At 47.0% G+C, this 16,066-nt stretch overlaps 2 protein-coding genes across 2 annotated transcripts; both read right to left on the bottom strand.

Annotated features, from left to right (window-relative positions):
- Positions 1–4,690: 4,690 nt before the first annotated feature.
- LOC136353740 (uncharacterized) lies at positions 4,691–8,555 on the bottom strand. The gene is made up of 4 exons (XM_066304954.1): positions 7,606–8,555; positions 7,231–7,542; positions 5,618–6,216; positions 4,691–5,180 (listed from the first exon to the last, which is right to left on the bottom strand). The coding sequence occupies exons 2-4, from the start codon at positions 7,540–7,542 to the stop codon at positions 5,174–5,176; spliced, it is 918 nt and encodes a 305-aa protein (XP_066161051.1). The 5' UTR covers positions 7,606–8,555; the 3' UTR covers positions 4,691–5,173.
- A 4,692-nt stretch (positions 8,556–13,247) lies between these two features.
- Positions 13,248–15,594, bottom strand: LOC4348223 (receptor-like serine/threonine-protein kinase At2g45590). Its single transcript, XM_015759381.3, has one exon. The coding sequence runs from the start codon at positions 15,483–15,485 to the stop codon at positions 13,422–13,424; it is 2,064 nt and encodes a 687-aa protein (XP_015614867.1). The 5' UTR covers positions 15,486–15,594; the 3' UTR covers positions 13,248–13,421.
- Between the last annotated feature and the right edge of the window lie 472 nt (positions 15,595–16,066).

Raw genomic sequence — 16,066 nt, 5'->3', positions numbered from 1 at the left:
CAGGCCCAAACCACCACCTGAACTAACCAGTTCCAAAAGCTAACTAGGGGTGAAACTAATCACGGTGAATCTGGTCGACCGCCCATAACCGCGGGCACGGCTATTCGAATAGTTTTACTCTGATCAGAGGTGTACAACTGTACCCACAAGACACAGCCCCACGACACGTTCCCGTGCGCCGACATGCCACCACGACATACCGGAAGGAGGCCGTGACAGGACCCTTTGCATAACCCCCTCTAACCGATCGCACCACACCTTAGGGTTCGCCCCCGTCCCCAGCAGGCAACGGGCAGCCCCCCTTTCGTGCCGCAGTGAATCCGGTAGCCGATCAACCGGACACCCCGGCCGACCCAACTCCATCACGCCCACCCTCGCCTGGGTACGTCGGCTAGAGAAAAGCTACACTACGAGCCCAGCCGTTGCCCATGCTGGCTTGTGGTAAGTACGGTAAGTTCTTCCAGGGCATCCCGCGAACCGGTCCTTAACTGCCATGAGCACGACTAGCAAAACCATGCACCCACAGCCCACCATGACGTGTATTTTAATTAACCAACACCATTACGGTGGCACTAAACCAAAGCTATGCCGATAATCAAGTCTATGCTTTAATGAGATCCCCCTTTGTGCACTAGTTGAACTAAGCATGGCTAAGGATCTCCTAAACCAACATCTAGTCATTTTAATACCCAAGTTATCAATGGCGTAAGGGAAACAACATAAAGCTGAGTAATAGGACCCATCCCACATGATATTGTAAAACAATGCAATATTTAATAGAAATGCGGGACAATTGTAAATTGGGTACAATATGATCAATTGTAATGTATGACTTGCCTTGCTCTCGCACTGATGAGACCACAGCAACGTCTTCGAGGAACCGCGGATCGACGAAACAGCCGAAATCTACGCGACAAACAAAGCACACAAGCAAAACATGCTATAAGACTACTGAAACAGAGAACAAAACCATTTTTAATGGATTCTACACATTTTTCTTGATTTACTGAGACTTGAATGGACTTAATCGGAGGTCGGATGAATTAGTTATGATTTTCAGAAGATTCTGTGTGTTTTTACTATTAAAGAAAAGCCTTAACAATTTATTGCGCAATATTGCCCCAGGGCTGACGTCAGCAAGGCGGGGGCGGCGCCGACATGCGGGCCCCACGGGTCAGCGGCTCGAGAGTGAGAGGGAGGGGCGCCGGCATGTGGGCCCCACTGGCAGTGGCACAAAGAGAGGGAGAGGGGGCGGCTGGCAGGCGGGCCCCACCGGCCGCGGCTCCAAAAAAGAGGGGGGGTGGAGGCGGCCTGGCTCGGCTCGGCTTCAAGCCGGCCGGCCGGTTATGGCGAGGGCGGCGGCGGCAAGCGGCCACCGACAGCGGCGGCCGGCGAGAAGACGGCGGCGCATCACGGCGACGCGCACGCGAGGAGCGGCGGCGCGCGCGAGAGGAAGAGAAGGGGAGGGAGTTCTCACCGGGGTTCGGCCGGCGTGGGAGGAGACGATGGCAAACGACGACGGTGAGCGACCGGAGGGCGACGGCGAACGGCGGCCGAGCTCCGGGACACCCTAAGAGAGGAAGTGAGAGAGGTTAGAGGGGGAGAGGGTGTCCACGGCGAGCGAGAGCCATGGCCGACGGCGGCGGCTATGGAAGGGCTCACCGGCACGCGACGAACGGCGGGCTCCGATGGCGGAATTCGACGGAGGAGGGGTGGACGAGGTAGCCCTCGGCGGTGCGAACCCGAAGACGACGACGACGCGGCTCGGCGGCGGCGTTAGCGGCGGCCGGAGGAGTGGAAAAGGCGGCGGCGGCGGGTGTAGCGGCGCGGGAGCGATGGAGAGCTCGGGAGCGGCCGATGGAAAAAGGAAAAAGGAGGAGGAGAATGCGGGGATGGTTTATATGGGCTCGGGAGGGGCGGACGAGGCCGGGAGGCGGCCGAATTTCTCGCCGACGTGGGGGAGTGGGGAGAGAGAGTTGGGGGGGATTCAAACCGAATCCCGCCCTTACGGGGCGCGCGCGGGGCGGGAAGGCGTGGGGAAGGGGGCGGCGACGTGGGCGCGGCAACGCGGGCGCGGGGCGCGGAGTGGAGGAGGTGGGGCGCCGGCGGTTGCCGACCGGCTGGAGGTTGGGGAAGGTGCTGACAGGTGGGCCCCACCTGTCAGCGCCCGAGGGAGTGAGGGGGAGGCAACCTGGACTTCGGGAGGGGGCGGGAGAGATGGGCCGGCGGCCCAAAGGAGGAAAAGAGGGGGAAAAAGGATGGAAAAAGGGAAAAAGAAAAGGAAAAGGATTTCCAGGGATTTAAATATTGCACTTTGCTTATTTTAATTGGTTAAAATTATTTCCAATGCTCTGAAAATTCCACTAAAAATCCTGTTAGCATATTTTGACATGTAGAATCCAAGAAAAATTCCACATGCCGATTCCGATTATTATTTGCATTTATTAATTTGAGGAATTAGCTCTAGGTTAAATTGAACAATTTCTTCGGATGATTTATTTTACAAATTTTAAAGCTAGTGGTGAATTTGGACTCGCCTCAACGGGGATTAGAAAACCAGCAAGTTTCCAAACCTCGGGTGAAAAATTCCTTGTCTCTTGTCTCATTTACTTATTGCATTTACTTTTTTGCAATTTACATTCATAGAGACATACTTGAGCCCTTATCACCCTAGAAATGCAAAACATAACTTAGTTGCCTAGTTAGAGTTATCCTTCACCATGCCTAGCAACTTGGGTTAGTTTTGTTAGATGTAATTTAATTTTATATCGCCTATCCACCCCTCTAGTCGACATTGTGATCTTACACCAACCCCCTACCAAAGACCAACATCAGACAATCGGCCATAAGAAGTCGATCAACGTCTGGTTTTTCTAGGGGAACGACGTGCCAATGTCGTCCTGTAGGATTGGTGAATGTCTTGCCGCTGCAGCGTTCACCGAATCGGAGAAAGGGAACAGCCGCCAGAACAGTAGGGACGCCTCGTCCTACTCACCAGTCACCGGAAAGTCCTCCGCGAAAGCCCCACATTCGCTTCACGGGTGTGCAAACACCCACTAGACGTGAAAAGGTGTTCATCCCAGCATTGATACCTAGTGTGAAGCTGAAGATGGAGGCCTCTCATGAGTCACGACTCCCCGCTGATTGGACGGCGTCTTTCTCCACCTCCCATTAAGGGTGCGCTCGGTTGTGCCAAATATAGTATTGAGTTTTATCAGTACTTCATGAGTACTGTATATAGCCAGTAATTAATGTGGTGGTTGGATGAATAGTCAGTAACGGTGGCTAGATGGATATTAACGCCGCTTGTGTCTTCCGTGACGTCGGCGATGGAGGAGTGCTGCAGCCGATGCAGCGAGCTGATGGAGGCATGTCGGGAAGCAGTTATCAGTAATGAGCTTGCTGCTCATGTCGGCGACCGCTGGGACTACAGGCGCTGGTGCATGTGGTGCTGAAGTGAGCAGGATGCAAGGGAGGCGAGACCGAAACAATTAACACACCATTTAGCAAATGAAACGTTGATTGAATGTAAAATGACTGATTAACAATACTTGAGTGCACATAATTATTAATAAAATTGCGATGCACAATTTTGATTACACGAACACGATAGAAGTTACTCGTACAGGGAACACACATAATTGGCTAACATGGGAATGACAAGACCAAAGACTACTAATTTAATCAGGATGGAAAGTGATGTAAGCCTAGTTGTTGTAAACTTCATCTGCAATGGCGTCACGAACAGCTCGCATCCCCGCTGCACTGTTCGGTGCGTCGTACCAGTCGCGTAGTGGTGGAGCCTGTGGGATGTTGGGGTACCTGTTGTACAACGGATGCTATGTCAGGAAATGTGGGTCCGCACTGTCAAGCCTGTAGTTGTGGAGAGCAAAAGCACAGTGTATGATCTTCGTTTGGGTATTCTGCCTAGGGAAAAATGGCATCTCCCTAAGAATCCTCCACTGACTCTTCATAACTCCAAAAGCTCTCTCCACTGACGTACGCAGAGAAGAGTGCATATAGTTGAAGGTTTCTTCCCTCCCATGCGGTTGACCAGCAAATTCCATAAAATGGTAGCGTATGTGTGGGTACGGTGGCAAGAACCCGCACCGGCATGCGTATCCAGAATCCACAAGTAGATATTTACTTGCACAATTAGATGAATCATTTCTAAATGTAAATTAAAGAGGGATTAATTTCAGGAGACATGTATTAATGGATGAAAAAAAAACTAACTACGGTACTTGCCCCATGGAAGCCTTGGAAAAATGTAGGGATAGTTGCGTACAGCTTCTGTGAGCACCCTCTGGTCGTGGACAGCTCCAGGCCATCCCGCATCAGCAAAAATGACACGATCGTCCCATCCAGTCACAACTAATACATTCCATGATGTGATTTGGTGACGATTGCGGTGTACATTGGCTTTTTAAACTGCAACACGAATTGGGATGTGGGTCCCGTCAACTACACCTGCGGCCCCGGCAAAAGGAAGGAAATTTGCATCTTGCATAACACAGTTATGCACTCTGCGAAAATTAGGATTTGCAGGCTTGTTGATATCAGCAGCCATGGCATAAACTGCATTAAGCACTCTATGGAAGTACTTGCACATGGTTGACCCAGACCAAGCCATCCTATAATTTATGCAACCTGCATGTTAGTCAGCATAACAAACAAATACCACGTACAATTAGGCAGAATAATAAGATGATTCACGATCCAGCTAAATTATTTAGAGCTACATCAAATCAAATGTGCCGAGAATGTTTCATCCTACACACTCAACAGAACAAAACAGTTACGTTGCTCGAGACGAAGTCGAGCAAAATTATTTGGACAGACAACACGTTCGAAAAGCTCTAGCTCAGACACACTCATCGTTCGAAAGGATCTAGCAGTAGGTCCGATCGGCATGAGGTCAAAACATTGCATAACCAGATAGATCATAACTTCCAGGTCCCAACCCCAATAAAGAGCACCCACATAACCAGTTCCCCCGTAACCCGCAGCACCACCATCGCCATCGTCGCCATAATCATCATGGCCATCACCAGCACCATCTCCTCCCTCGTCATCGCCATCGCCATATGCTTCACCATCACCAGCATCATCATCATCATCTCCAACGCCATCTCCTTCTCCATCACCAGTAGCAGCATCATCTCCAACAGCATTAATAGCTACAGCTCCAAGAACAGCATCACCAGTAGCACCAAAGAATCCATCAACACAGAAGGCAGTAATATGTACAAAAAAAGGACTGACTGAAGTTGTGACAACAGCAACATTGATATATATTGGTTAATGACACTAGCAAATTAACATATTTATTTGTGAACAACACTCAAAAATACCAAATCATGTATGGCACCATAATTATAACCTATTTCATTGAAATTTGCAGCAAACTAACATGATTGAGTAGTTAACAGCACTTGAAAATAAGGATTTATGTATGGCACCATCATTGTGAACTATGTCATTGCAAAATGCATCAAAATAACATGAATGAGTTTGCTAACAACACTTCAAAAGCAGGAATCATGTACGGCACCATGATTATAAACTATGCAATTGCACAATGCAACAGACCATGCAATGAGTTCAAGAAACAAACCGGCAGGAGCTGACTGGATGTAACCTCCAAATCCAGGGGGGAAGGGGCTGGTATTGAGCCGTGTCTTGGTATTGGGATTGGATGAAGTACAACCTCCCCTCCGGAGTGTGGCAGTCGTCCAAGAAAAACTCCCTGAGGAAGCCATCTCGAAAGACCCTCAGAGCCATGTGGTAAATAGGATCCCTCGAGGTGTAACCGTCAGCCTTCAGAAGCTCCATGCAGGCCTTGGCACTCTTTGCTTGCTTTATCTCTTCCATTCTGGTTCTGCTATCGTTTGACTGAACCCCGAGGTCCGCCAAACGGTTGAGAGCATCGCTAGCAGAAGAGCCCCTGGACCTCTTGGAGCTTCCGCCAGAGGTGGTACCTCTAGTCAGTGACCTCTTCCCATGCCGTGGAGTCTGCTCAGATGGTTCTTGTAGGGTGTGCTCGGTGAGGTCCTCTATGTCGAGGATCTCGGCCTGCTGAGGCACTGCGTTGATGGGTGTTCTGACAGGAACTCCAGAGCGGTTCAGGGTACAAACCCTACCCCTGAAAACCGCATGGTGCTCAGGAATATACAGAAGGGGACCATTCCGGAATGCACGTGCGCCTCTCCTCATCTGCAAAGGCATAAAGAGAAAGGAATGATTTGTGACCGCAGTAATATCAAAGGGCCTTATTTGTGTACAAAACAACTAACTTATGACTATGACTATCTTAACAGCATGAATGGCCCTGTGACTTCAATGAGGGTTCTGTAGTGAATGAATAGCAAGTAATGGGTTATTGCTTTTAACCTAGTACGGAAAATTATATCTTTCTTTGCTGCATTGAACTAAACACATTAAATGAGTATTGTTGATCCAATATTCAGATAACGTAATTTGATCCAATGGGTAATTGATTTTAACCTAGTACCAAAATAGATTGCCTTAACCTAGCTTTGTGACGTTGATAAGCACTATGTAGTGAATAAACAGCAGCTAGTACAACATCAACTATTTGTAACTTAATAGGCTAATCTTACGCTTTATGACTTTAATGAACTAAACAAATTAAATAGTAATGTTCATCCAATATGCAGACAACTAAATAGCAAGGAATGTGATATTGCTTTTAACCTAGTACCAAAATAGATTGCCTTAACTAACATTACCATGAAAGGCTTTGTGACTTTGATGAGCATTATGTAGTGACTGAACATCAAATATTACAACTTGAAGTGCTTGTACAATTACTCCTAATTAACTAACATAAGCATGAATGGATTTATGACTTTAATGAGTATTATGAACTGAATGAACATCACATATTACAACTTCAAGTACTTGTAGAATTACTTTGAATGATCTAACATGCCCATTATTTCAAGTACTACATAGTATGAATAAATAACAAAACAGTACCGCAATGAACATGTTGTACATAACAAATTCTGGTTTATAGGCTTGAATTTGTTCTGGTTGCAACTAATCTGGTCTCTAATAGCAAACATGTTGTACAATACCAAACAAATATGGTCTCTAATGTGATTCGTCTAGAAGCATGAGTTAGTTCTGATTGCAACAAATTTCATTATGAACCTAACATGGCACTGGATTCAGAAAAAGCTCAAAACTGAAATAAATACATACATGATCCATCCGAGTCCACCACTCAGGGCTGGCTAGGATATTGCCGGTGAAGGGACAGCAACCAAGCCCAGTGGCCATTGACTCGAGCCAGCACCAAGTTTGGAACTGGCGGCGACATGTATCCCATAAATTGTTTAGCTGGTGCCGGTTGACCACCTTCTGCACCTTCTGGAACATCTTCACCTCCAGGTTGATGTAGCCTTGACGGTTGGGGCAGGTGCTGGTGATTGTGCGTGCCTCAATCTCTTCCATGCACGCCTCCGGAAAAGCTTTCATCTCGGCCTCGTTCCATGTTGTATGCCCCGCAACCATCTATGAACCAAAGTCATGCAAGCAACAAAAGGGGAAAAAACATCACAAAAATTTTGGCTCTACCTTTTATAGGTGGTCGGAGTCGAGGAGGTCCCAATCCAGTGTTGAAGCAACGTTCCCCGGGGTGAGGCAGCGCACCAACTGGCAGATTGCTTCTGGGTACTTCAAGGCGATGCGGATAACGGCACGTGCTACAGCTTGAACATCTTCTTCGAGGGTGGCGGTGTAGGCAGCGTCAGAACGAAGGGAGGTGGAGGAACCCTCAGAAGATTCTAGATCTGAAGGTACCCTTCTCCTTCTCACCAAAGTGATGGGTGACAGAGGTGAGTGGAGGAGGCGATGGGTGGGGGATTTGTCGACAATGAGCTTGCGCTTCACGGCTACCGCTGCCATTGCCTTATATAGAGCTGGATCGACCACCCCTCAGCTCCTCCTTTCGGCAATGGCAATGCAAGGGCGCCGAATACCTTCTACTATGCCGCACGAGATTGGACCTGACCATTCTCTGCTCTTGTTGCCAGGATTCTAGAATCGGCGACCTCGATGCTTTCCCTCCACTCGATGCAGCGATGCCCCTGAGCAGAGCTCCTTTCTCCTCCTCCGATGCGGCAGACCAATGTGGGAAGTGGATGCCTACTTGATTAGGCCAAGCAGCCTACGCCATGCGCGTGCTCTGCCAGGCTTGGCCGGTCTGGCCACCAAGGCGACGATGCAGTTGACGACCGCTCTCTGCGCTTGCTGCGAGGATTCTGGAATCGACGATCGCCGGTGTGCACAAGAAAGCTAGCAATGTCGAGATATCCTGTGTGCAAATGGATGCGGCGGCGCTTGGAGGAAGAACAATGGAGGGCAGAGTAAGATCTTTCGGGCAAAAGGATGAGCTCGAGCTTGGAACTCCAACAATGGGGGTGGGGTGCTCAGCAAGGAACTGTGGCCAAAACACAGCACGCAACCTATGAGGGGAAAGTGATGCACACCGTAAAAACCACTGGGTAATACGATGCACGGGAGGATGACGGAAAGTGGAGATGGTGACCTAACTCTCGTCAGGACCGTCACCTCTCCATCGCCAGCCCACGTTATTGACTTCGCCACTCCTATCCGCGTGGTGCACAGTACACTGGATGACTGACTGCGCGGCTCAGCCCTACCAGCACTAACGAGCGCGCCCTAAGAGGTTGGCAGGGGACTAATGAGAGTGATGGGGAGAAATCTCCATGTGAGCCTACAGTGGCTCGTTTAGCCTACTTTTGTATAGGGTAAATAAACAGGATAGACCCCAATGTCAATCATAGCTAAATAATCTTGTGCAATACCCATGTTTCTCTTCTTTTGCTTTGTACATAATTATGTAAATACTTTTTATATTAATATACCGCAGTAGAAGCCTCTCCTGCTGTTTCTTCTAAAAAATACTACAGCTTATAGGGTGGTATTTACAATTTTCCCTATTTTGTTTATTTCAATTCGGTGAATAGATTTCAATAATCAAAAAACATGGATAATAATTATTTTACGATGCATATTATTACATTCACTCATCAGAATCTCTCCCTGAATAAGTATCGAAACAAAATCATAGTGATTTAGCAGAAAATTACACATAGGGTGTATTTACGGTGAATCATTTGACTCCGACAAGCACAAAGGAAGAAAAGAAAAATCTCCTAGGTGCTAGCGCCAAATACTAGGGATGCAACTGAGCAGACAAGCGGGATTATTATACCTGTTTATCCCACTTCTAGTTTTTTTTTCTTCTAAATTTGTATTATTATGTGAGAAATGAACTAGCAAGCGGGTTTTTATATGAGAGTGAGATTGCCCACTTACATCCCTACCATATACGCACGACAGATGGTAGAGTAGTGGCCTTAGGTTCTATTCTAGCCCTTTTGGTTTAGGCTTATAAGCCAGTCTATAAGTTTATTTGGAAACTAAAGGTGCCAATTAAGATTAAGATATTTTTGTGGTTTTTTTCAAAGGTGTCATTCTAACAAGGATAATTTAGTGAGAAGAAATTGGAATGTGAGTCAAAGATATTGTTTTTATATGTATAATGAGATTATTCAACATTTTTTTTATTGCCATATTGCAAAATTTGTTTGGAGAATCCTTTGGACTGAAACCCCCCGATAGTATATCTAATATGGTTGGAATTGGCTAAGTGGTATTGAGTCAAAACTAAGAATCTCGTATTTGTCGGAGCATCCGCTCAATGTTGTGCTCTGTGGTTGGGTAGAAATGGTGTAGTTTTTGATAAATGTCCAAATAAATCTTATATGCAAATGTAGGTGTTTTTCAGGGCAACTTACTAGCTCCGGTTTTGGGCACATGTTCAAAAGTGTGAAGAGAACAAGGAGCTCATATATTCTACATATCGAAACTTAGAATTTACGGTAATGCAGATTTTCACTAACTACGGATGGAGATTCACAAATAGACTTCAATAATTGTTTACTCCTTATGTGTTGGCTTTATTATTTAAATTATTTTTGGTTGCCTGAGTGTTTGCTCTCTTTGTAACAATTGGTTGTAGTTTCTTTAAAGCAAAGGCCGGATTTAATTCCATTATCAAAAAAAGTCAATCCATAAGTAAAAAATTCTAAATATAAACAAACAAGCATCCTTTTTGTTTGGTTTATTTAAAGCTAAAAGCCACTCTTATACTATTAAGTCAAAAGTTAGATCGGAGAAGGGTTTTTTTTTTTTTTTTTTTTTTTTTTTTTTTTTTTTTTTTTTTTGCTTATATGAGTTGGAGATATGACTCCACCATTAAACTTAGAACTTTAAATCTGTTGGCTTAATAATCATATAAGCTAAAAAGCTGACTTAATAGTCTAAGTCAATAAGTCTAAGCCTAAACAAAGAAAGTCACCGGGTAAAGGCAGGTCCTGATTGCATGGAGACGCAAGAGTGCCGCGCTCCTCTAATGTGATATTAGACTTCATTTTAATAATATGAAACATATTCCAATATTTCTATTAGATCCTATTTTTAAAAAAAAACAAAAGGCCATAAGAAACAACTCCATTTCAATTGTAAGCACTCTAGTAGTTCTACTAAAAATAGATTTCATCTTATATTTTTGTTGTATGTACACCCTACCCCTCTATGAGCATCTCCAAAAAAAACTGGTCCGGTATATCTTGAGATTAACGAAGTCATCATAGATACCTCATTATCGATGGGTACGTCACTTATCACCGAAAGAACAATTAACCATAAATATGAGCACACATATCAAATCTAGGACTGTAAATTGGATAGATGGTTCCACCACATGAAAAAATTAATAAGTTGAGCTAAGCTCAATAATTTTTTTAACCAACTACAACAGGGCATGCCTGTGCTGGTGATTTTTTTTTCATTAACAAATGGGGGTGAAAGTGTATGCAAGAAGTAGAGGGAATAAAGAAGGGAAAGCAAGAATCTGGTAAAGTCCGAAAGAAACTGGTTTTCCAGTCTAGACTGGCATTCGAAACATTTTTCAACAATTTAGATCCCTCGTGGTTGACTATACTTTTACCCCACAAATTTTGGAACTTGATATAAAATGTTTCTTACAAATGTTTAACAACTTTGATGTGGCACCAATTTATCAAAAAATACAACCTCATGCGTAGTGAGGATAAGCTCAACTGGTTAGCCTCTGGTGGTGAAATTCTAGACTTGATACAAATGCTGAGCATTTACAGTTATTTATTTTTTTAGTATTAGACGATGTATCTATCACCTGCAAGACCCTTTTAGTAATACATGATGTTCCTGTCAACAACGAGACAGCTATGTGAAGTGTATGTATAACCGTCTGTCTTTGTGTGAGGTGTACGTACAGGCGTTTGTCTTTGTGTGAGGTGTACGCATAGGTGCATCCTGTGTGGGGTGTACGTACAGGCGTGTACTGTATTAGCCTATATGGTGTTAAAAAAATCCCTCCTCATTATATCGGGTATAGATTACTTCTTGAAACAAGGGGGAAAAATAAATGGTTTCAAAGTTGAGGGGTTTTGCTTAGTCATCACTCATCAGCGCAATAAAATCTTGAGGGGTTTTACTAATACCTCTGGTAGTACTGAGAATCAAAAGGTGTTTTCCTTAAAAAAAAAAAGAGAGGTGTTTCGAACAAATGTGATAGTTGAGGTGTTGATATGGACTTTCCTATAAACTTTCAGTGCCAATAAATCTTCAGTGCAGATAAAGCAATTTTGCCAAATGAAAGGTATCAAAACATAACAGGCAATTGCTGCCTTTCATGAAAAAATAACTTCTATTGTCTTCGGGGTATTGTACCCTCTTTGGAGAGTTCGATATCCATGTCTACCGTAAAATGGTGCTTTCTATTAAACACTCTCATAATCGATGTTAAACCACCGGCAAACAATCAATCTCTACGGATAATTATGCACTCATAAACTCATAAATGATTCTAAACTCATATTATAACTGTATAATCACCAAAAAAATATCGTCAGCACATGTAACGAGCTGATTAGTTCTGCATACACAAAACTGTACATCACCATAGTTAAGCCAAAGGCGGATCACACAAGGCTTCTTTTCTGTTGAGCTGTAGTAGTATTGCTAGTAGTTCTTGGGTCACTGTCCACATATGGTAGACATCAAAATATTATTGGGGAATTGGCAGTAAGCCAATAAATAATTTTATAAATGAAACTAGTAGCAGTGAAAGCAATCCTCAATTTATGGAACACAGACCAGCACAGATAGGCAAACAAACCAAGAACGCAACGAAATATCTTAAATGCTTGTTTGGATCAGTCCTCAGTGGGAGTTGCAGCCAATCACTTTGATGAGAGGAGATTTTCTTCGACTTGAAACCACAATCCGAAGGGATTGGGGCATTCAGCAATACTCCTTTGCATCCAAACAAGCCTTAGAATGAAACTTTTTGCCTGCCAGCAGAAATTTTCTAGAGAGTTCATTATTTAGAACTCCAGTATTTTACAAAATGAATCATCTGATAGTCAATTCCTTGAGCACAAAAAAAAGGGACTGCAGAAGTCTTGACAAGTCCTGGTACTTTATAAGCCCCGATGTTGATGTGATTCCTAACCATTCAAATCAAACGGGGGATGGATTCAACAACCAACAAACTCAACATCGAAATAACCAGTTCGAAAACAATGTATGCAAACGGCAAACCTATCAGAGTACATTGTGCCAAACCATGTTTTTGTTTTTTGGGGGATAATGGAAATCAATCCAGCCTCTACATCAACATGTATCTACACAGTGTCAAACCATGTCAGTATCACCTCAATAAAGCCTTTCCAGAAGACATAATGACCAGGTTGACCCTCATACTTTAGATCAGCAATAGCAATCCTGCAGAATAGACTACGCATGGAAAAAGTAACATGCCAAAGCAAAAAAGAGAAAAGCATATCCGGACATGAAAAGATTAAAGACAACATAACATCAGTGAGTTGTGGGCACACTCCATGAACAGTAGGGGTATACCAGATTCCAGGGGGCCAGGAGAAGCACTACCTTCTATGCTTATCCAAATTCCAAAACCAAAAGCAAGATGCTTCACGATACACCATTTCAAAAGGTGGACATCCCCTCCTCAGGGTCACTTAAGTCCTCTCCATAGTACTAAATCCACATAACTATCTGTCTGTGATTAAGGTTTCAGAGAAATATAAAAAAAACTGTGGGCCTGTGATAGCACATGTGATCAATTAGGCAATGTTGTTGTCAATTTTGAGTTCAGGTCGGCATTACCTTTTTCCCTAGGGAACTTTATACAGTAGTGAGTAAAAGAATACATAAAATAGGAACTTGAACCAAAAGAGACATACATTAAGGGACAAAGTTAAAGCTACCTTTTGCATCTAGGTAAGAGCTAAACAAACTCACCGAACTTTCTTTCGGGACTTGAAAGGGAACCCACCAGGTGGAGACGGTGAGAACTCCAATGGGAGGTGCGGAGGTTCTCCCTCGCCAGACAGCATTCGGAGTACCTCCTCACTTGATGGTCGACGAGCTGGAGACCTTTGGATGCAAAGGAGTGCGACTGTAATGCAGAGTAAAACCTCATCACGGTTCACATCCTGTAGGGCTGGATCAACAAGATCAATCAAGCGGCTCACGCGCGCAAGATGTTTCGCCCACGATATGAGGCTTGCCTTCTCAAACTCAGACATGGGTGAGGCCGTCACTTGCAACGGCCGGCGTCCTGAGATAAGTACCAGTAGCAAGACACCGTAGCTATAGATATCGCATCTCTCAGACAAAGGACCACCACCACCGTATTCAGGAGCCACATAGCACACCGTGCCGCGCATGCTCGGTGTGCTGCTCACCGCGCCACTACTCTTGGGAACGAATTCCCCACTTGCCCAATCACGGGTGCTTCTTGCACCATTGACCCACCAGTTAATACTGCCATTGCCGTTGCCATTGCCATTGCCAGTGCTGCCATTGCTTCTCCGACTCCAGCTCTTCATCATACTCCATTTGGATCGTCCCTTTGCATCCAAGTCATCGTCAATATCCCGCTCCCACCATTGCAACCCTGCCTGCTCGCTCTTTGATTTAGCAAGTGCACGTCGTTTCTGCTTTTTCGCAAGCTCATCAGCATATTCTTCTCGCCACCATTCTCGTGCCCTCCTCTTTGGCTTCTTCCTGTCTGCAGCTGGATTGGTAATAGCTGCCCCTGCAATCCAGTCATTCTTGGGGCGCTCCTTCTTGATCTCTGATCTAATCCACTCCATCACATAATCTTTTACACCATTGCTGCCCCCACCATTATCCTGCTTCCACCACCAGTCACTCCCGGTACCTGATCCCATGGTACCTCCGGTGCGTGACCCTCCACCGTTGCAGCTGCGGCTATTCATACCACTCTCAACACTGGTCCGGTCAAACCCGGAAGTGGACGCAGCTTCCGCCGGTGATGCCGATGTGAAGCCATCGTCATCCTCCGGTGATTTGGGGTTCCCCTCACCATTCACCGTGGTGGTGACCGTGCTCTCCGCTATGACAGAGGCGTCATCATCACATCCCCCATCGACGTCACATCCTTCCGCAATCGCGCCGCTCTCAGGCTTGCCGTCCGCATCTGCGTCGGAATTGATGCGGGAGAGACCAAAGTCGGCGAGGCGGGCGCGGAGATCCGTGTCGAGCAGGACGTTGCTGGGCTTGACGTCGCCGTGCACGACCGGCGGCTTAACGACGGAGTGGAGGTAATGGAGCGCGGCGGCCACGTCGCGGGCGACGGCAAGGCGGCGGGGCCACTCCGCCACGAGCTCCGGGCAGCGCCGCCCCAGCAGCGCGTCCTGCAGCGACCCGTTGGGCATGAGGTCGTACACCAGCATCATCCGCCGCGGCCGCCCCTCGCCCCGCGCCGCGGACGACATCGAGTACGCGAACGGCAGCAGTATGGAGTCCCGCCCCTTCCCACCCGGCTTGGCGGCGGCGTCGGGGACAGGAGGGGATCCCGGCGCGGACGACGACGCGAGGAGGTGGGACGCGACGGCGATCTCGTTGTGGAACTCCCGCTCCCCCTGCAGCGACCCCGCGGCATCCATCACCTTCACGGCGACGGGCCTCCCCGCCCCGTCGCCGCGGATTGCTCCCGCCGCCGTCGTCGTCGGCGGGAGCGCGCCGCGGAACACGGGGCCGAACCCCCCCTGCCCGAGCTTGCTCCCCGCCGCGAATCCCCCCGTCGCGCGCCGCAGCTTCCGGTAGGACAGCCGCTGCAGCCTCCCTGCCGCGGCCACCACCTCATCCGCCTCCCCCTTCCCCTTCCCCCTCCTCCTCCTCAGCCACCACAGCAGCGCGACCACCACCAGCACCGCCACGGCCCCAGCCCCCGCCGCCCCCGCCGCCGCGGCGACAGCTACTGAGCGGCGGCGGGCGACGTCAGGCCGAGGCGGCGGAGGCGGCGGCGGTGGCGGCGGCTGGCGCGAGGGCATCGGGAGCGGGAGGCGAGTGGGAGATGGCGCAAAGCGGGTTGGCTTTCCACCACCATTAGCTACCACCTCCGGCTCTCCGAGGTCTCCTCCTTTGCAGATGAGGAATTGTGAGAGGAATTCAGAGAAGACGCATTCCTGTGTACCCTTCACGTGTGCGCCTACGGTGTTTCGCTGAGCGGTGGGGACAGAAGAGTGTGGGGCCCACTGTCAGTGGGATGGGGGATGGGGGTGAGTGGGTGAATGAGGGCATCGGTGGACGGATGCGGGGGGAGGAAATGAGGGCTCGTAATCAGGGATTAATTAAGGGGGACGAGAAGTGATGAGAAAGTAAAGCGGTTTGGGGTTGGATAGTCAATGTAGGCCGGGTCTATAGGCCACGAGATACGGTGGCCCGGCCAGCAGGTGCCGAACCACGTGGAGGTGTAGTAGCGGGGTAGAACCACTTGAATTTTAAGCGTGGTGTTTTGATATAGTGACTAAATTTTAAGTCCATGTTATATTAGATGTTTAATACTAATTAAAATTATTAAATATAAATTAATATTAAAATTAATTGCATAAGTGTGAGCTAATTTGCGAGA

This window comes from Oryza sativa, chromosome 10 (genome assembly GCF_034140825.1).
Source record: "Oryza sativa Japonica Group chromosome 10, ASM3414082v1".
NCBI classification, from domain to species: Eukaryota; Viridiplantae; Streptophyta; class Magnoliopsida; order Poales; family Poaceae; genus Oryza; species Oryza sativa.
Note: the sequence above shows the minus strand (reverse complement) of the source record. Positions and strands in the feature narration are given on the sequence as shown.

Bases quoted from the DNA above. Each gene is read 5' to 3' on its own strand.
- LOC4348223 (XM_015759381.3), bottom strand. From the start codon at position 15,485: ATGCCCTCGCGCCAGCCGCCGCCACCGCCGCCGCCTCCGCCGCCTCGG.
- LOC136353740 (XM_066304954.1), bottom strand. From the start codon at position 7,542: ATGGTTGCGGGGCATACAACATGGAACGAGGCCGAGATGAAAGCTTTT. The intron at 6,217-7,230 runs GTATGTATTTAT...ATGCCTTTGCAG, and splicing joins GGTGGACTCGGATGGATCAT to ATGAGGAGAGGCGCACGTGC.